The 25,133-nt window shown below is 36.3% G+C and overlaps 4 protein-coding genes across 4 annotated transcripts; 1 reads left to right on the forward strand and 3 right to left on the reverse strand.

Annotated features, from left to right (window-relative positions):
* Positions 1–3,447: 3,447 nt before the first annotated feature.
* LOC103962432 lies at positions 3,448–8,851 on the reverse strand. The gene is made up of 9 exons (XM_048565510.1): positions 8,366–8,851; positions 7,752–7,797; positions 7,571–7,655; positions 7,413–7,458; positions 7,229–7,327; positions 6,019–6,087; positions 5,615–5,939; positions 5,360–5,511; positions 3,448–4,876 (listed from the first exon to the last, which is right to left on the reverse strand). The coding sequence occupies exons 1-9, from the start codon at positions 8,834–8,836 to the stop codon at positions 3,878–3,880; spliced, it is 2,292 nt and encodes a 763-aa protein (XP_048421467.1). The 5' UTR covers positions 8,837–8,851; the 3' UTR covers positions 3,448–3,877.
* A 1,492-nt stretch (positions 8,852–10,343) lies between these two features.
* Positions 10,344–13,430, forward strand: LOC103962433 (transport and Golgi organization protein 2 homolog). The gene is made up of 5 exons (XM_009375132.3): positions 10,344–10,608; positions 11,305–11,488; positions 12,456–12,662; positions 12,921–13,115; positions 13,200–13,430. Exons 1-5 carry the CDS (start codon positions 10,526–10,528, stop codon positions 13,338–13,340), a joined length of 810 nt encoding a protein of 269 aa, XP_009373407.2. The 5' UTR covers positions 10,344–10,525; the 3' UTR covers positions 13,341–13,430.
* Positions 13,431–13,606: 176 nt separating this feature from the next.
* Positions 13,607–14,545, reverse strand: LOC103962434 (metallothionein-like protein 4B). The gene is made up of 2 exons (XM_009375133.2): positions 14,242–14,545; positions 13,607–13,960 (listed from the first exon to the last, which is right to left on the reverse strand). Exons 1-2 carry the CDS (start codon positions 14,331–14,333, stop codon positions 13,795–13,797), a joined length of 258 nt encoding a protein of 85 aa, XP_009373408.1. The 5' UTR covers positions 14,334–14,545; the 3' UTR covers positions 13,607–13,794.
* Positions 14,546–18,908: 4,363 nt separating this feature from the next.
* On the reverse strand, positions 18,909–20,245 carry LOC103962435 (protein EXORDIUM-like 5). Its single transcript, XM_009375134.3, has one exon. The coding sequence runs from the start codon at positions 20,228–20,230 to the stop codon at positions 19,178–19,180; it is 1,053 nt and encodes a 350-aa protein (XP_009373409.2). The 5' UTR covers positions 20,231–20,245; the 3' UTR covers positions 18,909–19,177.
* Positions 20,246–25,133: the final 4,888 nt, after the last annotated feature.

Raw genomic sequence — 25,133 nt, forward strand, 5'->3', positions numbered from 1 at the left:
AAAGGCTATGACTTTGTTATGGCTGTGGTTTTTGTGAGCCAATTAAGCATAAAAGAAAAAGCGAGTAAAGACTGAGTCTTTACAAAGGAAGAAGGTGAAGAGCTTGTTGGCGGGTAATGCAGAATTTCCAGACTGTCTTATTCCAAGTCAAGTCAACGGCCGGAATTATTTGTAAAGGGGGAGGCAGATTGTCTGCCCTCTCTTACCGTACTCCTCTTATTCATTTTTACTTGTACGATCGTAATTAAGTTATGTTAATATTTTATATTCTTATTACTTTTTATCTTATTATTTATATTAAAAAATTAATATAAAATAGGAGTTTTTTGAAATAGATCCAAAGTAACTAAAAATTGGACCTATTTCAAAAATCAAAAATCACTAAAAATTGAACTTATTTTAAAAAATAGTTTATAAAATTAGACTTATTTCAAATTTTTCCTATAAAATATTAATAAAACCTAGTCGTAACCGTAAAAATAAAAAAGAATGAAAAGGGGCAGACACTCAGCTTCCATTTGTAAGTCAGTTTGGTCAGCACACAGAATTTCAATTCAATGCAAACAACTAAAGCGCGCAATAAACTAATAAATTTAAGAGCCAGGCTGTTATTGTTTTTTTTTTTTTTTTTTTTTTAGAATTTTAACGAAAAGCTCACAGTATTATTTATTTTTAAAAAAAATTATATTTTTACATTAAAAAGTTAATTCTGGTACTATTCACTTTACCCTTTATTTTGTCATTATCATTAAAACTTAAAGTTTTCAAACTCTTTTCATTAGTTTTTTTTTTTTTTTAAAGGGTTTGACATAAGCTTCATCATAGCAATTTATTCTTTCAAAAGTCGGGAAAACTCACAAAAATATTTTAGCCTTCTTTAATTATCATTGTATGATTTACCAATTCTAAAAAATGAACGTAAAACGTGTTGTGCAGAATACAAATCTAAAATTCGTCTCTAATTATCGAATCTCTTTGTGATGGTTACGTTGTTATTGTTGGATAGTAAGTTGTCCCGAGCAAAAGAAAGTCTTTCTCTTCTACCTTCAAATTATTATTTTATTAGTGTGGGAACCAGACAAGTTTTGTCATCGGTTTCCAATTTGCCACCTGAAAATGAAATTTGTAAGCCAAATTTAATTAAAGTTTTGTTAAAGATTTATAATTGTGCTCCTTGACGTTGACGTCGTGTTTGTTAAGAATTGGGGGAATGACTAAAGCGTTTTTGTTTTTTTTTTTTTTTTTAAAGAATTATGATACATTTAACAGAAAAATTTATATATGTTTTTCGAGTTTTAAAGTGTTTTTTAGAGAAACACATAATATTTTGTTTTTTATGAAACATTTTGATTTCAATAAGAGTTTCCCAAGCGAGTTGAGTTTATCATTATGCTTAGAAATTTAGTGTATATTCTGCACTAGATTCTTAAAAAAAAAAGTGTTTATCGATATTTTCGCCATTAGAGTACCCTTCAAAGAGGTCATCAACAGAACACCATAATTTTTGGAACAAAAATGGTAAATGGAGTTAGACTAGATGACACATTGCAACCCCATTGACAATGTCTTTGGGATGTGACGGATGGGGTAGTGTTGGTCCTGAAAACTAGAGTTTGTGTTGTTGTTTCATTGAAGCACAATAATTCCAGGCAAACATAAAGGTGATAAGGGTTTGCAAAATGTAAGTTGGGTCAATACATTAGCTAATTGAGTATTTGACTAGGCACCGAATATTTGAATTGATCCAAATAGAAGCCAAATCTTGTTAGCCATTTAACTTAGACAACTTTTTCCGAAAAGAAAGGATTACTCATCTTTTGATTTTAGTCTAAAGAGATTGAAAAACCAACCAATTTTTTATATTATTAATGAAAATTTGGTCTACGCGTTTAAAAATTATGTGATGTTAGTAAGGGTTTGCAACATATTAACAACTCGCAATCATTCAAATGCGTGTGTAAAGGGACTCGACATGGCCTCCAAGGTGCCAGCTGCTTGTCACACCATTAATTGTTATGCTTAGATTGAGCAATTGAGTTAGAAACATCGTGCCATTGTTGACCAGGTCCCTTCCAAGAGCATAAGGACAGCACTACCTCTCCCTCTCTCTCTCTCTCTCTCTCTCTCTCTCTCTCTCATGGTCATGGGTCATCCACTGCCTCAGGTCAAGACATTTTGTTCCCAAAGTCAAACCTGTGGCCGACTTTTAAATAACAAGACAATTTCACAAGGGTACGAGTCACGACCAAAACTGAATTCAATTCCATTAGAAGAAAATGTGTACCCACACTATCTAGATCGTTCACATGTCCACTAAAAAAACTAAGGGCAAAGGGATAATGTTCTTGACGTATCCGTCTTTACATTTCAGACACTTTTATTAATTTACGTTATTGATTTTTTTTTAATTCATTTGATTCGACAAATGATATTGAGAAAATATGTAAGAGGTAAAAGTGTTTGGATAATACCATCCAAAGTAACAAAAGGATAACAATGAAACAAAAGCTCGAATCTCTACCTGTAATTTCACATTAACATCATAAGATAAAGAGTTTGTAACTTAGTTAAAAGTATTTATTAGTTTACTAAACGCCTCAAGTTCGATTTCTGCTATTGTAATATTGCTTGCAATAATAATACTTTGTTGTTATGATCCTCTTCAACCAATGTGCGCACTGCTTGCAGGGGTGCAAGAGTCTTTTCAAGCTTAAATAAGTGTTAAATTTACTTTAATGGCAGGCATATTCACAATTATAAATGGGGTGCACATAGGAGTTCTACTTCGGACGCTACGTATCATTAAATATTACGAGTATTGAATGACTTGAATTCAAAAAACTATATTAACGCAATAATTCAAACCAATTTAGATCATTTAATGCTACTCTATAAATACTAAGTAACATAAAAAAAAATTTCTACACGCTAATCGAAATTCCACAAAATTTAAATGAAATATTCAATTTCAAACCGATAAAAAGAACAACCTGATAAAGAATTTTTTGAAAAGTAACTGTGTAATACATTAAAAAATAAGAATGTGCCCACTGCCCACGGTAAGAGAAGTTGTCCATCATCACTCTCCCATCTAAAAGAAATTGTCTCATCATCCCATTTTTCATAACTGGATATTTTTTTTAAATTAAAAATTAATTATACCCCTTAAGAAAAAATAAATAAAATATAAAATAAAAAGCAATGCTTTCACCAACTTTGATAAATTAAATTTGCAAATCATATAATGTGTCATCAATTTCATATAATAAGACATCAATTAAAACAAAAATCAATCATGTCTTCCAAATCTGACGCTTATAAACACATCATTGAATAATCTCAATCAAACTTTTTTTTATACAAACTATGTTCTACTGTAATTTACATAAACCCGAGAAACAGTGAGTTATAGCTAAAATCCCCTAACCACCAGGACAATTTCACCGCTTACAATCTCAAGCAAACTTTATTTCTCCAGGCTAATAACAAAAATTCCAAATGTGTGAAATAACAATATTATCATCAGAGATTACACTCCTTGCAGGATTACACAAGGATTTTCTAAGTTTAAGAATAGTCAGTACATCATCTTCAGACAAACATCCTAAACCCTGCCTACATCATGGTTTCTTTCTAACCTCACAAATCAAACTTTTTCTTTTACTTTTGCCCCCGAACAATTAGCATTAGGATACATTAATACTGTACAAGAACAATCTACCCCTTTACATTACAGTCGAGGGGGGATGCGCTCGACGACGCAGAGAGACCACCTACGGTCTCATCGCTAGAAGGAGCAACTTGAATCACTCACCATTCTATTGGTTAACTTAATCGAAGGAGAATCGTAATGGGGGAGGAAAAAAATGGATTAATCTCACAGCTGCAATGCTAAATCCGGCTGCGCTGAATCAGCCCGGCTAGAACTAGGGGACCCTGGGGACTGGAACCTGACATTCAGGTCTGGTGGAACTGAGTCGGGCTTTTGTTGTGGCGTCAATGCTGAATTGGGTTTCTGCTGTTGTGACAACCCTTGCCAAGATGGCCGAGGAAGAGTCCCCATTGTCCGTGCTGCCGTTGCCTCATTCACTGAATTTGGAAATGAACTGGAAGAGCTTATTATACCTGGAGTTTTGGAGAGTTTAGTTTCTTCTGAAGTTAAGCTGTTTGAAGTAGCTGGATGGAAGTTAGCGTTAGTCCTAGAGACTGCGTCGAGCATTTGAGATGGCTGGAAGTTAAAACCACCGGGCCTGGCCACTCCAACTGGCTTTCCCATCTGAGCACGAATGTTTAATCCGTATGTGCCGTTAAATCCGTTGATCCCAGGTTGGAATACGGAATTCTGATGCATCTGAAATGGAGGCCTCGGTCTCATTACACCAAGATTGCTGCTCGGCATATTAAACCCAGTATGAGCGTTTGATCCTTCAGCAGTTTCTACTTTTCCAGGGAGGGGTTCAGGAGATTTATTAGCAACAATGGGGGGTGATGAGGTAGTAGCAGACAGAGGAAGAGGACTGCTTGTATTTGCTGAAGGAATAGAAGGCACATGCTTCTCTGACGAGTTATGTCCCGATGGCTTCTCTGACAATTTATCTCCATTAGACTCAACAGAGCATGATGTTGCAGCAGAAGATGCATTTGGACGAATAGGAAAGGGCTCTGATGAAGGTGGCTGACCTAGTGAGGCTGCGGCTAATTGCAGTGGCCTATTTGGCGCAACGTCATTTTCTCCAATCCACCCTGGGCCAAACTTAACACCAGGGGGTAAAGACCTTTCAATCTTTTTTGCAGCAATGTTCCACGCAACAGGTCCATGATTTGCAGCAAATCGAGCCAGGCTCCTTGCATAACCATAGTCCGAGTGAAGCCCTACCTGATTCACATAAAAGACAAGTCAGCAAACCACACAAATTTAAATCCATACAAAAGACAAGTCAGAGACCACACAAATTTAAATCCACACAAAAGACAAGTCAGCAGACCACACAAATCAAAATCCACACAACTGACAAGTCAGCAGACCACATAATATCATCCATCAAAAGGCAGGAAGCAGGATGTGCTGGGGTGTGTAAAACCACCGCAATGAAAATCTCTCACAGGGCATCAAAAAAATCCAAACCTACCACATGGTTTAATTGTATGTAATATAGAGTTAAATATCCTTTTTCCTTTAGTATGGGTTTTCCACTTAAATTAACACCCCAGACGGGTCATGACCATCCACTAGCAAATAAGTATAACCCCTAAAACATATCTAAGACACCAATATACACAGTTCTTATACAAGTTGTGGCAAAATTCAGGCACCAACTAAAGTATGAACTCAGAGAAATGCATAAAGTTATATACGTACAGCCATTAGCTGTTTCCTTTCTCCGTCGAATGTAGTCAATACAGATGACTCTTGTCCACTGGCTGAAGGATGAGATTGATTATATGTATTACGCCTGTTCTCATCAAACACAAAATGTTTTTTCCCTAGCTTCGAATTAGCCTTCGTGGAACCTGAAATAATTGCAGATTTAAGATCAATATTAATCAATGACCCACCAAGCCTATTAAATGAACAAGTAATACCAGAATTGATGCACATAAAAGCATATCAAACCTGTGACGTCATCATTCCTCTCAAACTTGTTATCCGTCAACCAATTAGTATAAACATCATTATTCCGTGAACCTGTCAAACCAGACTTGTCTGAAAGATGAGATCCTTTTTTATGATCCAATGTGGCATTTTCAGCCCCAGTAGCAAGAGTGGCATTTGAGAACTCTGAACCAGCACGGTCCAAGGAAGGCCTGCCCAGTTTTTTATGCAAATTTTTTGTTGGAGGTCTACCTCTTCTAACGACCTTTGGTCCTGATTCATTATCATCACTGTCTTGCCTCAAATTTTCAAAATTCTTTTTCGCAAGCTCTTGTATTGAGCGTGCCTGGAAAGTAGTCATCAAAGTTCAGACAACAAACAGATAACCTCAAACAAAGTAAGAAAGGAGCTGGATCTAACTGTACCTGTCGAAAATATATGGTATCTGGGGCATTGTACTGCATCGCATTGGAGCAGATTAAGAAAATATCATCCTGCAAGATCATAAAATTGATTTTTAATTCTGATATGCCAATATTCCAGCAAAAATGGAAAATTAGATAATCATCCCTTCGTCAATGGCACCACCAAATTCTATTGCTAATGTTCAGTGGTCCAAGACAGAATTTGCTACAATGTACTCCATGAAGATACTACATACTAGAATTTCAATAGTCTGAACCAAAAGAAAGCCAAAAAATTTTAAAGAAGATGATTTTAAAGCAAAAAATAGATTTTTGGAACATACAAGGTCAACATGAAGAAAACATTGCATGACAATCAAACATGGTAAACTGTTATTGCTTAAACTAAATAAGGAGCGAATTATGCAGTTGATAACTACAAAAGCAACATGTCGGTGGCCCGAATTTCAAGGTGTGAATATTTGATAATGTCCTAGCTGAGCATCTACACATAAACTCCTAGCTGAGCATTTTCGACAAATACATCGGAAGATTGATCTTTTGATTCAGGGAAAGCAATACAGTGGAATCTTTCTTATTAGGTACAATCATGTTAACAAGTGAAGATTGAGCCATCCAATTATGCTTCACTACTGAATAGAATATTTAGTAATTAACTCTCCAAACTGAAAAGGTTCTAAGCTGGAAAAACATGAACTGTTGAAGTTAATACTCTCAAATTCCCAATGCGCATTGTATATTGACCTACTCGAATGGCATTTAACAAAGTGCAAATTTTGTGAAAGTTAGAGAAAAGTACGTACTGGACTAAGTACGCAGCTCAAAATAAAACCAAAATGAAACAAGAACGTACATAGACTAGAGCTTATAGTGTTTATTGTTTAACTAATAACTGATCAAAGTACTTCGTAACGCCACGATGAAAATGGATACTAGAAGAAAAATTAATCCAATGGTCACTTAACCAATTAAATGTAAATGACCACTAGAAGACATGCAGGATGGATTTTCAGCCGACAAACTCTGATAAGGTGGGCAACATGCTATTAAAATAACTGCAAGGAAACCTCATTCCAAATCAGGACTTCTCATAATCAACCTATTCAATTGGCATACAAAACACATCACACCAGTACAGGGTAAAATAATGGAGATCTCAAACAGATGATGCAAGAAGGACTAAAAGAAGATGATATCGGTGTAAGCTGACCTCAAACTGTTCCAAACTGGAATACACTCCACTCGTAAGTTTCTTCTTCACCGTCCCGAAATCCATAGGGTGCTCTATTACTTCATGGTAGTCCGGAAGCTGCATAACATAGAATAAAAGTTAACAAAAAAGAAATCTTTACACAAATCCTGGAGGTTAATGTGTCACCACAAGATAAACCAACCTCTTTGGGGTCCACTGGTTCAGAAAACACTCCATACGTGTCCTTCCTGAAAAAAAAATTGAAAAAACACAATCAAACATCATCCAACTCTGATGTTCTAGAAGCTACTGCAGCAAAGCAAGCATAGCACAAATCCAGAAAACCCCAAAAACACACACTTTTGGAGCCTGTCAAGAACGAACAGCAGCAACTTTTTATCAGGCAAAGGGGTAGAGGGTCCAGGGTCCAACGTTGTAGCCCCTCCTGCACATGATTAAAACCCCATTGTATACAAAACACAGCTTCCAAAATCCAAATCCCAATCCAAAAAAATCAAAATTGTTTCCAGTAAAAGCACACCTTGGAGGCTGCTTGGTGGGTTTGCAGCAGGAATTGATTTCTCACCCTGCAAAAGTGAAAAATTAAATTTGGCAACCCAAAAACAGCAAATTTATATTTTCCATTGTTGGCTGTGAAAAGGGATTCAAAGTACCCCAAAAGGGGCAAATAATACAGTTTGCCAAAGCTGTGAAATAAAAATTATAAAATTGGAAAAAAAGGACAAAAGACAAATTTAAACTTTAGCAGATGGATATGACAGTCAAATCATCATTAAGGGTTAGTAAATAAAACATGAATCTAATCAACAAAATCTAAGAAAAACACTGACAATTATGATCAAAGTTAAAAACTTTTTGGGAAATTTATGCAGCTCTGCAGAAATTCAATAAAGACCCACCAGGTCAACCCTATTTACTAAAGATTCTAGAAGAAAAACACCTGAAATAAAACATAGTTCAAGGGTGCGAAATTCAAGGAATTTTGAAATAATAATGTCAACGTATAGTTTTCCAGACCCACAGAAAAATACCGGGTTAAAAAGGAGGTATATTTTTTGGCGCTTCGAACCCGCGAAAATTAAAAAGACAATTGAAAATCTGGGCATTTCGCCCAAAGCCCCAAAATTGAAATACCTTTTGAGGGTGAGCGAGACCAGATCCATCGCCGATCGCATTGATCTTGCGCTTCCGGTCGGTTCTGTAGTCGCCGTCGTCGTCGTCATTGGACTCGGAGCCGCCGCCGTGGGAGTTCCGAGTGGCGGAATTGGCCGACGACTTCTGATTGTTGGGGGGCAATTTGAGGACCAGCTTGAGTTTTTTCTCGCGGCGCTTCCCGGCCGAAGCGTCTTCGTCTTCGTCTTCATCCTCCTCCTCGTCGTTTGAATTACCGTCGGGGTCAGGGTTGCGGCGGGTGGATCGACGGAGGGAAGCGCGGGCGGAGTCGGCAGGGGAAGTCCTGTAATTAGGGTTGGAACGAGGGGCAGGGTTGGGCTTTCGCTTCTGCTGCTGTTGCAATTGCTCCTGCTGCTCTCTGAGAGTCCGTTTTTGAAGATCCAAAAGAGAGGGCCGTCCTTTCTTCTTCTTCCTCTCCACTACCTTACCCATTTTTGGTGCCCTCTCTCTCTCTCTCTCTCTCTCTCTCTCTCTCTCTCCTCTCCTCCTCTCTCTCTAGGCAGACAACAAACAGCGTCTTATTTTTAAAAAAATTAATTATATTTATCTTTTTTACTTTATTTATGTGGGAAATTATGACTTTTGGCGACGGAAGGTGCATGCGAATCACGTGATTTACACTGCCTTCGCGTGGTGAATCGACACGTGGTGCGGGAGATGCCTGGAATGGGAGCCGTGTCAGAGGGGAACCTCCCGGTTCTGAGAACTGACTGGGTTTTTGTCTTTTTGTGTACCTACGACCGTCGACGTGGCGGAATTGCAGACGGAAGAGACAAGAGCTTTGTGAGGCGAGGTTCCAGGTTCCACAACGTGTTTTAATGTCGACTGATCTGACAAAACAATTAAGAGTGATTATAAAACATAAATAGGTTGTTTTACAAGTACGAGTAGTTTGGGTGTTATTATTGTCGCTCTAAAAATGTTTATACTGCATCCTGGTGGAAGAGTATAAAGAAATTTTTTTTTACTTAATTGACTCATAGTAATTAAATTTTGCGTAAATTTTAACAATGAAACCTGAAATGAGTTGTAAGATTGTAATTGGGAGACGATAGGGGATTCAAATGAGCTTACCAATCTTCACTATTTTCAGATACTCAAGTGACCGGCTATTTTTAAAGATTCAAGTGAGCGCGACTATCGTTATATTAACAAGAATCTAACTTGCATGTTGATTATGTTTTCGGTTGTCATTTAATGTCAAACTAGAATCTCACAGTTTTCATTGGTTATGACATTTATCTCCCATTCTTGTTTTACATGTTCCACTTCCGTTCTCAACATTTATTCTCGTTTAACTTCATGGTCTTGAGTTAATATGTACTAAAAACACAAATAGAGGATCCAAAATGCATGTAAATTTCAATTGATCATTGTAAAATGAAGCATTGCTTCTTTGGGTCTTGTTAGAACATGAATTAGACAGACATTTAAAGTACGCTTCAGACCATCTCCAAAGAAGATGTCAAATTTGAAATTTAAAATTTAAATTTAAAATTTAAATTTAAAGGCTTACATGATGCTTTGACATATTTTAAACTTTTACTCTCCAACCGATATGTCAAATTTTAAGTATAAAATAATAATTTCTATACTTTCTTTGCATTGGGAATGAAAAGAAACAAAAGGATAATGCTTTAAACTAATAAAAAATTAATAAAAAGTATTTAATAATTAATTAAAAAAAATCTGAATGTGCTGTCAAATTTGGCAGAAAGAGGGAGAGATGTCAATCCATGTCATGCCACATCAGATTTGGCTTCTTGGTTGGAAAATATTAATATTATCTTTTATTACTGTTTTTACTGATTTGGATAATTTGACATTTCTTTTGGACATGTGACACAAAATCCTCCGCAGCGAAAAAAGTTTCCTCTTTTGGAATCAAAACCTTACCGCCAATCCCACGTAAAATCCTGAAAAAGTGCAAAGCTTTACCCCCAAGAAGGCAGCTATTGACCCACGTTTCAGTGGGGCCAACTCACGACGTGGAGAGAGAAGTGAGAGATCACGATGGACCGTCCTTCAACGCAGAATCGTTGTAGATTGTAAGCGTTGAGGAACCAAAACTCTGCAAAAACGAAGTAAAAATTGTGGGGGGAAAAAAAAAAAGGCTACAAAATGTGTATAGCTGCGTTCGTGTGGCAAAATCACCCAGTTTACCCGTTCCTTCTGCTGCTCAACAGGGACGAGTTTCACAGCAGGTGAGTGTGGCAATTCTGGGTTGTTCTTAATTTTCTATTTTCTGATTGAAATTTGATGATAGATCTGATTCAATCGGGAGACTAAGCTAAAAGTAAAAGTGGGTTTTTTGGTTAATTGGTTTGGTTTGGATGGCTCTTCTGGGTTGCTTTTAATTTTATGTTTCTGATTGAATTTGAAATCAATTTATCCAATGGATTAGTGAGCTAAAACTGCAAGTGGGGTTGTTTTGATTTTGGGGTTTGTTCTTAATTTTCTGTTTTCTGATTGAATTTGATTTTATTCAATGGGGTTAGTGAGCTAAAACTACAAGTGGGTTTGTTTTGGTTTTTGGATGGCTCTTCTGGGTTGCTTTTAATTTTATGTTTCTGATTGAATTTGAAATCAGTTTATCCAATGGATTAGTCAGCTAAAACTGCAAGGGGGTTGTTTTGATTTTTGGGTTGTTCTTAATTTTCTGTTTTCTGATTGAACTTGATTTTATTCAATGGGGTTAGTAAGCTAAAACTACAAGTGGGTTTGTTTTGGTTTTTGGATGGCTCTTTTGGGTTGTTCTGAATTTTACTTTTCTGCTTGAATTTCATTTGATTTTATGGGTTGTTGTTAATTTTATAATTCCTATTTGAATTTGATTTGGTTCGATGGAGTTAATGAGCTAAAATTTCAAGTGGGTGTTGCTTTGGTTTTGGTTTTTGGAGGCCAACAGAGCCTCTGGCATGGTGGGAAGGAGGGGAGATCTTAGGGGGAAGAGATGGATTGGCAGGTGGGACATGGCTGGCTTGCACCAGAGATGGTAAGGTGGCTTTTATCACAAATGTTAGAGAAGTTCAGAAGCTTGCTCAAGCTAAAAGCAGAGGGGACCTTCCGGTTCGATTCTTGGAGGTGATTATCCTGTTTGATTTCATATGTTTTGCTTCACCCACTCTATCTGCTTGTTTGATTTTCTCTATCAGCTGTTGGCAAGAAGTTTTGTTTGCATATATTGATGGGATTTTGGGTACTTTAGTTAGTGTAATGGATTGCAAGCTGAATTCCCATGTGCAGGGAGATAATAGATGGGAAATTTGGTGGAACATTGAAGTATAGGGGTCCAATGAGCTTGTGATACACCATTTATTCTCCCGGCCGGATTTAAAGAACGCAGCCATTTAGAGCTTAAACTTAGGATTCTAGTGTCGGATTGGTTAAAAATCGATTCGTTTTCAGATTTAAGTATCATATTTTCGGCAAACCAGAAAACAAACTATAAAGGTTCAAGATTTAAGGTGTAGGTGAAAACTTATTAACTTATATGAAGTTATGGAGCAGGTTCCATCCCCCCAACCTTCTAGATTGGCAGTGAAGAAAGTACTCTACCAATTTGTGTTTACGTGGTTAATTAAGTTTTAGGTTCTTATTGATGTTATTGTTTGAGTAGGGTGAATGATTTTACTGCAATGTACTACAGAGAGCTTCAACTCTGACATGTGATTCAATTGCCAGCCAATTCTTCAGATAATATCGAAAAGGAAATTTCGTTGGTAATAATGTTCTCTTCTTATTTTTATGTTGGTTCTCTGTATGGAAGTAACGGAAGACTTGGTGCAAAACTAAGAGCAATAAGATTCGTATAGCTGACCCCACTTAACGGGATAAGGCTCTATTGTTGTTGTTGATTCTGTGTCTGATTTTCTCTAGTGAATTCAACAATCAATCAATATTTCTTGGTTTATTGCTATTCCTTTTTCTTTAAGCATAGTGATTTCCAATCTAAACTCTAAACTTTAATGTTTCATCAGACTAATTCCTTTTATTAGAGACAAGCTGAGAAATTTCCTCGGATAATTATCGCATCTTTTTGTGATTGCAGAGCAAGAAGAGTCCCATGGAGTTCGCCGATGATGTTGTGGTGGAGGCGGATCAATACAACGGGTTTAACCTGATATTGGCCGATCTTTGTTCTAGGACCATGGTTTATGTAACCAACAGACCGAAGGAGGACAGGAATTTTGTCACTGAGGTCTCTCCCGGGATCCATGTCTTGTCAAATGCACAACTAGATTCTCCTTGGCCTAAGGTGAGAAAGCTTCTTGTTCCACCTTGTTTGCTTTGAAATAGTAAAATATCGGTCCTAGGATCGGAACCTGGAACCCGACTCCGCTACCATATTAGAACGACAGCATCCAACACAACGGACCCGGAGTGGTCCTGCATCGTTTAAACTGCACTCCCAATTGTGTTTCCATCTCTATATTTTTGTTTAACTTTCGATCCCCGGGCTACAGACTTCCGAGTTATCTCGCGTATCGTTTTGATTCGGCTTCCTCTTTTGCAGGCTCAACTACTAGGCGACAGTTTCAGAGAGATACTTATGGAATCCAGCGGCGACGATCTTCCGATAAAATTAATGGTTGAAAAACTAATGACGAACACGGTTAAAGTCGAGGACGAAAGCCTCCTGCCTCACATATATCCTCCGGAACTGGAGCACCATCTCAGCTCCATATTTGTGGAGAAAGCCCCTCCGTTGGTAAATCCATATATCCATCTGCCTATGCAGCTTTTGTCTTGTGTTTCAACAGAACCTCTCAAATGCTTTGTTTTGCATATTTAGGGACACTATGGCACTCGAAGCACCTCGGCATTGTCTGTGAAGACTAATGGGGAAGTTAGCTACTACGAGAGATATCTGGAAAATCAAGTGTGGAAAGAAGGAACATTAACTTATCAGATTGGAGATGGCTGTAACTTGTAACTCTTTCAGCCTTGTAAGATTAAATTCTTGTGCTAAATTTTTACAGACTATCCAGTTTGGACTAATTGAAAGGAAAATGATTTCCGCAAATCCTTTATCGCCTTATAAATACTTCCGTTTGTTTATTTATGTCTCTCGATTCTCAGAGTTATTGTAATCTTCCAAAGGAGATTGAACCCCATTGCTTTGGTGGGATTTCAGCATCAATAATATCGATAACTGAAATTGTGAGGAGGAATAATCATCTAAAGAGGAACAAGGAGGGGAAACATAAAACACTTACAACACACTTTATTTACTTATTCTACCATTCCAAAGCTCCATAAAGCCAGTAGGGTTTATAATTACTTGATTACACGACACTATCCGTCAACCGCGATGGAACTTAACTTTAGCTGTCTAAAGCTAATCACAGCGTCTTCTTAGATACTTGGGGGTTCACGAGTCTGAACCATTAGGCTGCGCAAGAGACGCATGCGCAGCCCGCGCCACATGTGCATTTGGCCTTGCCAGCCGTGGCTGCGCTCTTGGCGCAAGTGCATGGGTTGCAGCTGCAGTGCTCGCCGCAGGAGCATGTCATGTGGTCGCCCCCGCTCGTGGGGTCGGCGGTGGTTGCGCACCTGGAAATACATACAAGTACGTAACAAAGAGTTAGATGCGTCACATTGTGAATCATAATCATCAGATCGACGAAATTATTTCGAAAACTATGGCAGAACATTTTGTTTAATTCCAAATGGAATCTAAAAACATAGTATATCTCAATTGATGTGGAATCTGCTAACCAAATTCGATATTTTCATAACCAAATATAATATCCAAAAGTCTGGTAATTTAACATACCAACTATCTGAAGGTCTTACAACATATCAGATATGCAATTTCTTAAGCAGTTACTTACTTGCAAGAGGAGCCACCGGGGCACGGATTAGGGCAGCCGCACCGGTCGTTGCAGCTGGCCTTGAGACCTCCCGCTGTGGTTGTATCTGCCATTGTTGCTTCTTGCTGTGAGATGTACTGAGAGAGCTAGCGGCTGCTAGAACTAACTGCTTCCTTTTATACTGCTTGGAAGAAGGGACATGCGTGATGCATGCCGTATTCGTTCGCACAGATAATAGATATCGTGGTGATTCGAGATTTTAGGAGAAGTGGAGGTGGCAATATTTTTCCATGCATGTATTGTAGTTGCACCACGTACACAAAACATTCAACATCCTTCTAGAGATTGGGATTTTATTGAAAAAGTGAAGAGATAATTATCATTTAAATTCAGGGGAAAATATTGTTCCTGAAAATTCCAGGCTCGTATGCGTGCTTATCTCATGCTCGCTCGAAAGTCAAAAAGTGTTTTACTCCAACTTTCTTTTCTTTAATTTGATAAATCTTTGGTATTTTTCATATTTATTTATTTTACAGTAATCTTCTACCATCTGAGTTTTTGATCTACGTAATGAAAGGAGTTATATATTTCTGTGCACTTGATAATCAATTGATAAAATTGATGGGTTAATTAACAATTATGAAAAATAAATATAAAAAAAATGCATGTATGGTGCAACAACTTGATGATCATAATTCATTAGGGGAATAATTCACCCTTTCCTTTTACTATTCTTGGAAATATTTCTAAAATTATTGTTATATCTCACAAATTTGTAGGAGAAATAGGTTTTACATTCAAAATATAGATGAGGTATTTACTTTTAATATCACCGAGACTTTTTGTTAAAATCTTACACCTAATTATTGATGGTTAAGTTGACTATAATATCTATAATGTTCTTGAAGTTTATCAAAACTTAAGCATACCTTCTCTAAAAAATAACTTGCATGCAATATTAATATGTTTATTTTTCTTATCACATGATCATCAAAAGATTTAGCGTTTGAAAAAGTCATATAAAATTGAGCAAGGAAAAGAATACAGGGTCCCATGGAGGGGCCGCTTAAGAATGTTTTTATGTGAATTTCATTGATTACACCAGCAGACAGCAGAAATTAAGCTCCACCATCTTTTTAGCTAGATTGAATTAAGCGTCTCTCTGCTGGGACCTTTGCTTTTGGGGGGCGGGGGGAGAGTGGATTCTGTGGTGGGCTGCGAGCGTTAGATATTTCACAAATATCATTGACAAAACAGTGAGAAAAGAAAAAAAAAATCATTACGTAATCGATATTTGAGGTAGTTCACATGCGCAACATCGAACTATTTACTGCGACAAAAGTTGGACCCAACTTTTAAGTGACAATCATTCAAGGGGTTGTAAAATATGAATAAATTTAAGTATAAATTATCATAAATTAAAAAATTTGATATCGTAAGTTGTTTATGCATTTGTTCACAAAATCTGATCGTATGATATATTATGAGCTAATATGTAAGATGAATAGGAAATTTTCATGCACGCATGGGCAATGAGAAGACAAAAACACATAGTTTCTAACTCGCTTTCTAGCCAAAATGATATATTAGATAAAAACATTCTGTTGAGAGATTACAAACTTCGACCCTTTGAAAATCATGTCCCAAATGTATTTGAACCATGATCTGAGTGACTCTATTTGATCCCCAAGGGAAATTCATGATCCCAACACCATAATTAGCATTCAAAAATGGTGGTGCTATCCACACACCAACTTTTACCTCTCACATATTTCTCTCAATTTTCGACCGTTGGATCAAAAGAATTGAAGAAGATCAATGAATAAAAATTAACAAAAGTAATTTGAAGTAAAAAAGATGTGTGAATAGCACTCTACTTCAAAAATTGGACCTCGAATGAACAAACCACAAACATTTCTAGGAATATTCATAAATTTCAGCATGAAATCAACTGGAGCAAATAATTAAGCAGCAACTCTGACATGTCAAATATAATAAGATAATAAAAAATCAGATTTATCTTATCATGTGTATCAGCTTGCAACTCTAGGGAAAACAAAGTTTTAAAGGAGTGCATTTTATTTTTACCCGATCTTTTTATCTCTTACCCAACTTTAATAATTTTCGTTTATTAATCATTTTTAATTCATTTAAGTTATTGATTAAAATTTAAAAAAATATGTAAAAATTAAAAACGTACGCGTAGATAGCACATCCTCAAATTTTATTGTCAATGGAAAGGGGAAAAAGGAGTCAATGGTTTACCACCGCCATCTGCAGCAGAGCTTGGTTTTGGACTTTTTGGACCCACCGTGGTCATATTTTGGTATAATTAAATCTAAATCTTTCTTTATTTTTTATTTTGCAAGCAGCCACTCCAAAGAGACTTAGCAAAATTGCAAGGCCCAAGGCCCTCTTTTGTATATAATAATAAATGTGTACTTTTGTGGTCCCCAATATTAGCTGTAGATCACAAATGTGCCATTAAAGTCGGGACTTTGGGTCATGGGTGTGGCCGATTGTCCAAGTTTCTACCAAGTACCACACAATTTGACTACAAAATGCTTAAATATGCCAACATCCGTTCATTCAATAATACTCGAAGATAAGTAAGAACATTTAAAATTTAAGAACTTTAACGAAAAATTCTTGGTACTGTTCATTTTAACGAAATATTACATTTTTACACTAAAAAGTCAATCCTGGTACTATTCACTTTACCCTTTATTTCGTCATTATTGTTAAAACTCAAAGTTTTGAAGTCATTTTCATTAATTTTCTTTTAAAAAATTTCATGTTTGAATTATAGAATTTTGCTAATGATTAAAAACATTCATTTTATGAATCATTCTGTAATATCATATTTACTAAAAATAAATTAAAACTAAGGTGGTTTAGTTAATTTATTGTAACAAATACATAAATAGTTAGTAATGTTTTTACTATTTCCGTTTATTTGTTTTTATACAGCTAGATGACCAAATGACGTTAGTTTTAAATGAGTATATATAGAGACGATCTTTATAGCATGATTTATAATATGAACGATTTTGATCATAAATACGAAGTTATATGGCGGTCTCCTTTCCAAAATCTTTAAAAAAATAAAAACCTTTTGGTTAAAATAAAGTTTTGGCAATGGCGAGGTTCCAGAATCAACATTGCTTGGCTCTTGCACGACGCACTTCTCTTAACCTGCAAATTACGGTTGGAAATGCATACATGTTAAATTATAATAAATTAATTAACAATAATAAATAGGCCCAAGAGATTCAAGATCTTTTAAGTCATTAGGACCGTTGGACATGCCACATGGATAATATATGCTATGGTTGAGAATTTCATTTAAAACTAATTGCATATAAAGTTGTATGTTGGAAATCTGACGTAACAAGTATATTCAGTGATTTTACTTCTGATTGTACCAAGTCCTCTTGTGGCATGTGATCAAGCTAACATTTGATGGACCAGACTCTGAATTTTTATCACATTGTGTAGGGATAGATGTGCTCGTGAGGTTGAATTTCCCTTCCCGCACTTTAGATAAAGGGCATGTTTACTTAATGGAATTGGGAAAATGAAGGCATTAGAGAACTAAAGATACGAGAAGTAAGAAAAAAAAATCAGATCAATTAGTCTTCCTTGATCGATATGATTTTTTATTTTTAGGTATTTGATTATGGATTTCAAGGGAACTTATCCGCCTTTTTATGTGCAAGTAAATATAGTAGAAAGTTAAACAGTGAAATGATTCCCTTACGTATATTTTAGTAAACGCAAAGAACTCAAGAATCAAAATAATTTCTATTTATTTCGTGGAAGTAAACATGCCCAATTTAAGCTTAACAAAGATTCATTTCAATATGAAAGTCGAGATACAGCCAACATAAATGACTCATTTCATGCATGAAGGAAGCATTTTGTTTAAAGAGTGAAGGGAAAGAACATCAAATCACATGACCAAAATGATTGTAAGGTAGGCGGCGATGGTGATTAACTGCATAATACAAGATTACGTCCACTACATAACAAACAATTAAGATTATGTAATCAAACTTTTGAACTTATGTTCAACAAATACTTTATGATTATTTAATCTAAATTTTATTTTTAAAAATTTTCTTTAATTTTGTATTGAGTAAAAACACAAGAACCCACTTGAAATTCCAATAGTAGCGTGAAATATGATATTTTTGGCTCTCCAACTTATGTTCAAGGCATGACGATGATGACGACTGTAAAATATGACATTTTTGACTCTCTAGCTTCTGTGTATCAAAATCTAAGTAAAATGCTTAAATAAATGCTACACTTTATTCACTTTCACAAGCTTCTAAATTCGACAACTAAATAGTGAATTCCACAGTTCAAAATACCTACCTCTTTGTCCAAGTTGTTAGTGATGATAATGACATTGGCATCCACTTTTATCCATTTTTATAAAACCCAATTTCCCAATACGTATCAGCATATTTTATAATATGTGAATTTTTAACTTTGCGTGAAAGTACCAGGCACTTAGTACTAATCTAAGTATATTCATTTTCCCTTATATGTTAGAAATCTTATATTTGATTCTCGTCAACAGTAAATTTGAACTACATTATTGCTAGCTGATTATAACGCTAAAACTCATCCATTTACTTGAGGTTGATAATATTGTTTGTAAAAAAAAAAGTGAACAAAACTGCCAATGCAAATTTCCTTCAAATGGAAAAAAAAGAAATAAACATGAACATATAGTATAAAAATTGATATCTAAATAACCTAACTAAACCCACCAAAATAAAAAAGAAAAATCAAGAAAATTACTATAAGCTCAAGCAGAGCTTACTTTATCCTCCTCCGCCGCCGCCGGCGCAGCTACCACCACCGCCACCCAGATACTCTCTGCCTCCAACTATCCCTCCTATAACAAAATAATACAAATTTCTATCATTTTTCTTTCAAATTTAATCTAGTCCAAAGCATTAGGCCCAGCGCAGGCCTTCAAAACAGGGCTCCAAATCCATTGCAACAAAAACTTCCTCCCTTTGCTTCCGTTCACATTGAACGTCCTCCCTTCCCTGTCCCTCATCACCTGCCCAATGTAACCGCCCCCGCCACCGCTCCCGTACAACCCTTCGCACAAGTCCCCAATCTCCGTCGGCGCCGTCGGATCCTCCCCAGCGTACCACGCATTCACAAGCGGGTTGGACGCAAGCTCAGCGAGCTCGTGCCCAATCACGCTGATCATCCCGTCCACGCCCACGTCCCTGTTGGGTGGGGACAGCGCCCCGGGCCCGCCGCCACCCATGTAACCGGGGATAGCGAACGGGTAGGCGCAGACTTCCGGGCACTGCTTGCCGGAGTTTCCGATCCAGGCGTATGGCAGAGTGTGCCCCACCATGGAGGGGAAGGTGAAATAATGGAACCCACAAACGGCTCGACAGAAGTCCTGAACGGTGACGTCCTCGGAAGTGAGGATTAGGTAGACGCCGTGCTTGTGATCGACTGGGAAGGGGGCGGATCGGACGGCGGAGGCGATGACCTGCTGGACGGAGAGGCGGGTAAGGTGATTCCCGTGGGAGTACTTCATGTCGGAGTATTGGCCGGCGACGACGACGGAGCGTGAGACGTTGGCGCCGGTCTGGTCGGTGTACAGGGAGACAGTGCGCCACCACTCGGCGACGGAGGGGGATGCGGAGGGAGCGGCGGAGATGGAGTGGATGAAGTCGGTGATGAGGAGCTTTTGGGGCGGGGCCCACTTGCCGTACCAGATGAGGTAGATGTTGATGGGGGAGGAGGAAAGGACGGGGCCCATGTGGTAGCGGAGGTCGACGAGGTTGGAGGAGCCCTCGAATTTCTTATTGGAAGAGAGGGTGCGGGGAGGGAGCTTGGGGTTGAAGAGCTCGTGGGTGTGTAGGGTTTGGACAGAGGGAGTGGCTGCGGCATTGGCGCGGGAGAAGATTGTGGCGATCGTGAGCAGGAGGAGGCGGAGGAGGAGGGAGGCGAAATTGGAGAGCGGCATTGTTGGGGGGTGGAGGACAATTGGAGAGAGGGGGAGGCAGGAGAGGGGTTATATAAAGGTGGGAATGGGAATTGGGAGGGAAATAGGCTGGAGACAGCTGCAATGTGTGGGCACAGAAGAGAGAGAGAGAGTGATGTGAGTGAGAGTGGGTGTGCCACTGTCTCTCTATCTTGTGTTTGTTCTGGAAAACCGGGAATCGGTTTTTTGAGCGATGAGTTTTTTTTCCTCTTTTTAAAATTTGGACACGAAAAGATGTGAGTTAGTTTGACTGACAACACTAGTGTGTAATTTATTGCATTCAAGTTTGAATTTTTGTTTCAAACCAACAAGCTTTCATCTTTTATGTTAGAAGTTTCGACATCGCAAATTAGAGTAATTTGAGATATATATACATACACAAAAAAATTACAATTTCGCTTGATTTAGTTAGTTGACTACCATGAAGCACGGATTCGGGAGCTTGTATTTCAAAAATTGTTAAAAACAAGAATCATTTTTTTGACTTGCCTTTTTCATTGAATCGTTATAAGGAGCTTGTAGCTTAGATATGTGCCAAGGTTTAAGATGAAAAACGAAAATGGAGAACTGGAAGCGGTGAATTTGGCTTCGTCAAAACCAAAGAACTCTGATTTGGGAACGACATGAATATGTCAATTGAAAACATTAAAGTATCTTAATAATAATAAGTGTTCCAAATTGTCCTATTACTATTAGGAGTCTTATTATTTAGTATTTTTCTATTAATAATTTTATTTTTTAGTTTGATAGATAAGGAAAAGAAAAAAAGAAATGATATTAAATAAAACGTTACTGTGTCGACTTTATCTTCTCCCTCGCCATAAGCCTTGAACAAAAAACGACTTCTCCTTTTCAAGATTGCAGCCGCTCCGAGCCAATTTCAAGATGAATTTCTTGCGAACCCAAAAGAATTTGGCCGCTGGAGCGCAATTCGTCACCAACTCGAAAAAATTGACATGCAAAGTTCGAAAAATGTCATAAATTCGGACTTGGATCCTCTCCGAGACAAACCCTCGTGATCCTGCTGAGCGAGAAACACGTACCGTTAGATTTCGATTCAACGACTACAAACAGGGGTCCCTTTTAAATTTATAATAATTGTAGCCGTTGGATCCAAATCCAATGGTCCGTGTTTCTCGCTCAACAGGATCCCGAGGGTTTGCCTCGAAGAGGATCCAGGTCCCATAAATTCATGGTATTAAATTTTATTTTGATCTATGATAATGTAATAAAAAAATTAACATTTTAGGCTTTTAAATATAAATTACATATTGGTGCGGAAAACATCATGCATGTGTACCATGGTGGGGATTTGGCTGCCACTGACTCCACTTTGCTTGACAACTAACTGTATAGCTGAATAACGTTATCATTCTACTAATATATATAAACTACATTAACATAATTGAATCATAATCCTTTTAGACCTAAATTTTTTACTCAAGACCTAGTTAGAGTTGTTAATAATGCTATAACAAAATTCAAAGTACTGTAACACCACGAAATTTGTTCCATAATATAGGGATTAGAGACCACAAATATAATTTTGGCAAAGAAATTGCTAACCTCTCAAAGATTTTTGAATAAAAAATTTAGCACTCGTTTGTCTCTTATCGTTGTCGTGGCTCATTTTCTAAGCTTTGTCTATTATTTAGGAGAAAGAAACACATGGTCAATAGGCATGGTGCTCCCAAACATTCGTTATCAAAGGGGATGGGAGGTGATAAAAAGGTAAGATGCGTGCCTTTTTCTTTTTTGGCAGTGAAGAAATTTTTTTTAAGATTTATTTCAAAAATTAAAATGTTCACTGATAAATACAAAAATATATTGAACTAAATGAACCGAGGAATATTGTAGGTTGCGTAGACGATTGGAGTAGTCTGTTATCTATCTTCCACCTAAATTTGATTTCTCTTTTATGTGAATTATAGTAATTAGAATATCAAACTGTAAAAGAAAAAAAAATAACGCTTTACAGTTTGCTACCATTTTCTACTTGGAATGGAATCGAATGAACAGAGGAGGCTACACGAGCATCTTGATTTTACTCTAGAACCCAAAAAATAAAAAACTTATTTTTAAACTAAAATAAAACATGTTAGAATTTGTTATGACTACGACGGAGATATATGTCACATCCCCGTCCGGGCCCCCATCATATTTCGGGCTCGACTCCACCGTAGCACGATATTGTCTGCTTTGGGCCCCGACCACGCCCTCTTGGTTTTGTTTTTGGGAACTCAAGCGAGCATAACTTCTCAGTGGCTCACCCATCATGAGAGTGTTATCGCGCTACTCGCTTAACTTCGGAGTTCCCATGGAACCCGAAGCCAGTGAGCTCCTAAAAGGCCTCATGCTAGGTAGAGATGGAAATATACATATAAGACTTACATGATCCACTTCCATGAGCGATGTGAAATGTTACATATATCTCCTAAAAGTTTGGGGCAATATTTATTAGGGGTTTTTAAATTTTAATCCTTCAAGAAGATTAAAATTTAATAAAAACTTTGTGTTAGATTATATATTGATTTTAGTCCCTTAATGTGTACTTAATTCAAATTCGTATTATATTTTTGTTTTAATATTTCATAGATATCTTATTTAATGTCTTAATTCATTAATTTTATTTAATTTCTTCTAATTAGTGTACCTAAACGTCTGTATATTTTACTAATTTAGTGTACCAAAATGTTCATACCTAAATATATTTAAGTGAATTAGTGACACATAAGAAAATATGCAAAAACATAAGTGTACCGAAAATTATGTACCTAACTATATGATACTAAACTAGTGTACCGAAATGTCGGTACCTAAATATATTATACTAAACTAGTGTACCTAAATGTCCGTACCTAAACATACTAACTCAGTGTATTGAAATGTTCGTACCTAAATATATTGTAATGAATTAGTGGCATATAAGAAAATATACAGAAACATAAGTGTACCGAAAAATCTCTACGAAAATATTTTCTTATATAAGATACTCACCATAATAAGAATTAAAATTTATAATATTTTCATAAAATGTAATTTATGAACACCATAAAATTATAAATAAAAAAAGGACATTGAATACATATGTTGGCATTAAATAGAGTTTAGGGACTAAAATCAATTTTTAGTCTTGTATAAGACACTTTTCTAAAATTCATCTTATTTAGGGATTAAAATCTAATTTTCTATATTTATTATTGCCAATATTTTTTTTTGAATAAATTATATTATCTACATTAAGGGAGACGAGTGGGCTTAGCGTCACAATAAGCTAACAATAATGTAGTTCAAATTCATTTTTGACGAGAATAGAATTTAAGATTTCTCATTTATAAGTGAAAAAATATTATTACAGCGTAGTGCTAATCGACTATTATTTAAAAATATTAGTAACTCTTATTTAATTAAACAAAATAACAGTGAATATTGAGTTGTCTAAGGGCTAGTTTGGTATTGCTGTACTTTGAAAAAAAACTGCTTTCTGTTGTGTTGTGAGAATAAACAACTGTGAAATAAAGCAGCAGAGTGTTTGGTAAACTTTTTTGTAAAAGTGCTTTTGAAAAAAAAAAAAAAAGCAGTATTATAATATTTGATAAACTTTTATGTAAAACAGATGTAAAAAAAAACTGGTTTTTCAAAGATGGGTTTTGCAGCTTTGTGTTTTTGGCTTTTTTTCACCTAAAATTGTGAAAAAAAAAAAGTTGAAGCTGAATGTTTATCAAACATATAGCCATTTTTTTTCAAAATCACATCAGAACCAAACTAGGGCTAATTACAACACACAAAACATTTCAGTAAATTTTCCAAAAAGTATGAAAATTACATCCCAAGTTGACCCAAAATTATGTTCCTTGTTGTGATCAAAACGCAAGTTTTGTCATGGAATTGGAGACAGATCAGCTTAAAATTTATTAATTTTGACCTCTTTTCTGAAATAATTGGGAAGGCAAAAGGGCCTCCAAAGTGACGCTTAGAAAATGCAAAGATCTACCTTTTAAATTGTTGAGTTTCTATAAATATCTACAAAACCTCTGAAAATATCTAGTGGAAAACTTAAAGTTTTCTGTAACTAGTGACTACTGCAGTTGCATTTAATGGGAGCGATCAACTATTTGTCCCAGTCCTTCATTATTTCCTTGATTATTAAACTCAACATTTATTGGAACACAGGAGCAGAAGAGAAAGAGGAGTTGTGTTATTTTATGTTTATATGAACATATGTTAAGATAGTGATATCCTAAACTAATTATACGACGTTAAATTTGGCCATGAAATGTTTGAGCACTATCAAAAAAACCTTAGCCGTCCCACTTTTTGAAGTTTGATTTTTATGACATTTATACCTTTGGAAAAAAAAATTTATGACCTTATATATGAAAAAGAGTTCAACGTTCACCATTTTTCCTCTATCCTTTTAAATCCTATTATTATCGTGTATAATCTTCAATTAACCTAGGAGTTGTATTAATCTTTAACCTTGTATTTAGGATTGATTCGATTGACAATTCTTTGACACAAGCTTGTTACATTAACCAATAATTAAATTGTGAAGAATTACTAATTTTTATAACTTATTGTTTGCGATGATAATATTAGGATGAATTATCATAGATTGTCCAACATTAACAAATTCTATTTTATAAATCCGTGTTAGCTTCGTACCGTGTTGTGTCAAAATTTATCATCCTCCAACACCAACGGTCCAACACGATAATGTTGTGTGTCATTGCGATGAGGATTGAGGATGATGAAAATTGAAAGAGCACTGGCACCCCTTCATCAAATTTCACTTTCATCGTAATGTTTTCGTTGCTTTCTGCATGACTGGCCACATACTCAACTTTAAGAATAATGCTAGGGAGATCAATTTTTAAAATTAAAT

The sequence above is a fragment of a genome, unplaced genomic scaffold (genome assembly GCF_019419815.1).
Source record: "Pyrus x bretschneideri cultivar Hongxiangsu unplaced genomic scaffold, Pyrus_bretschneideri_v1 Contig10, whole genome shotgun sequence".
Lineage (NCBI taxonomy): Eukaryota > Viridiplantae > Streptophyta > Magnoliopsida > Rosales > Rosaceae > Pyrus > Pyrus x bretschneideri.

Bases quoted from the DNA above. Each gene is read 5' to 3' on its own strand.
- LOC103962434 (XM_009375133.2), bottom strand. From the start codon at position 14,333: ATGGCAGATACAACCACAGCGGGAGGTCTCAAGGCCAGCTGCAACGAC. The intron at 13,961-14,241 runs GTAAGTAACTGC...ATGTATTTCCAG, and splicing joins CCCGGTGGCTCCTCTTGCAA to GTGCGCAACCACCGCCGACC.
- LOC103962435 (XM_009375134.3), bottom strand. From the start codon at position 20,230: ATGCCGCTCTCCAATTTCGCCTCCCTCCTCCTCCGCCTCCTCCTGCTC.
- LOC103962432 (XM_048565510.1), bottom strand. From the start codon at position 8,836: ATGGGTAAGGTAGTGGAGAGGAAGAAGAAGAAAGGACGGCCCTCTCTT. The intron at 7,656-7,751 runs GTGTGCTTTTAC...AATCATGTGCAG, and splicing joins CCCACCAAGCAGCCTCCAAG to GAGGGGCTACAACGTTGGAC. The intron at 7,328-7,412 runs GTTGGTTTATCT...TATGTTATGCAG, and splicing joins AACCAGTGGACCCCAAAGAG to CTTCCGGACTACCATGAAGT.
- LOC103962433 (XM_009375132.3), top strand. From the start codon at position 10,526: ATGTGTATAGCTGCGTTCGTGTGGCAAAATCACCCAGTTTACCCGTTC. The intron at 10,609-11,304 runs GTGAGTGTGGCA...TGGTTTTTGGAG, and splicing joins AGGGACGAGTTTCACAGCAG to GCCAACAGAGCCTCTGGCAT. The intron at 13,116-13,199 runs GTAAATCCATAT...TTGCATATTTAG, and splicing joins TGGAGAAAGCCCCTCCGTTG to GGACACTATGGCACTCGAAG.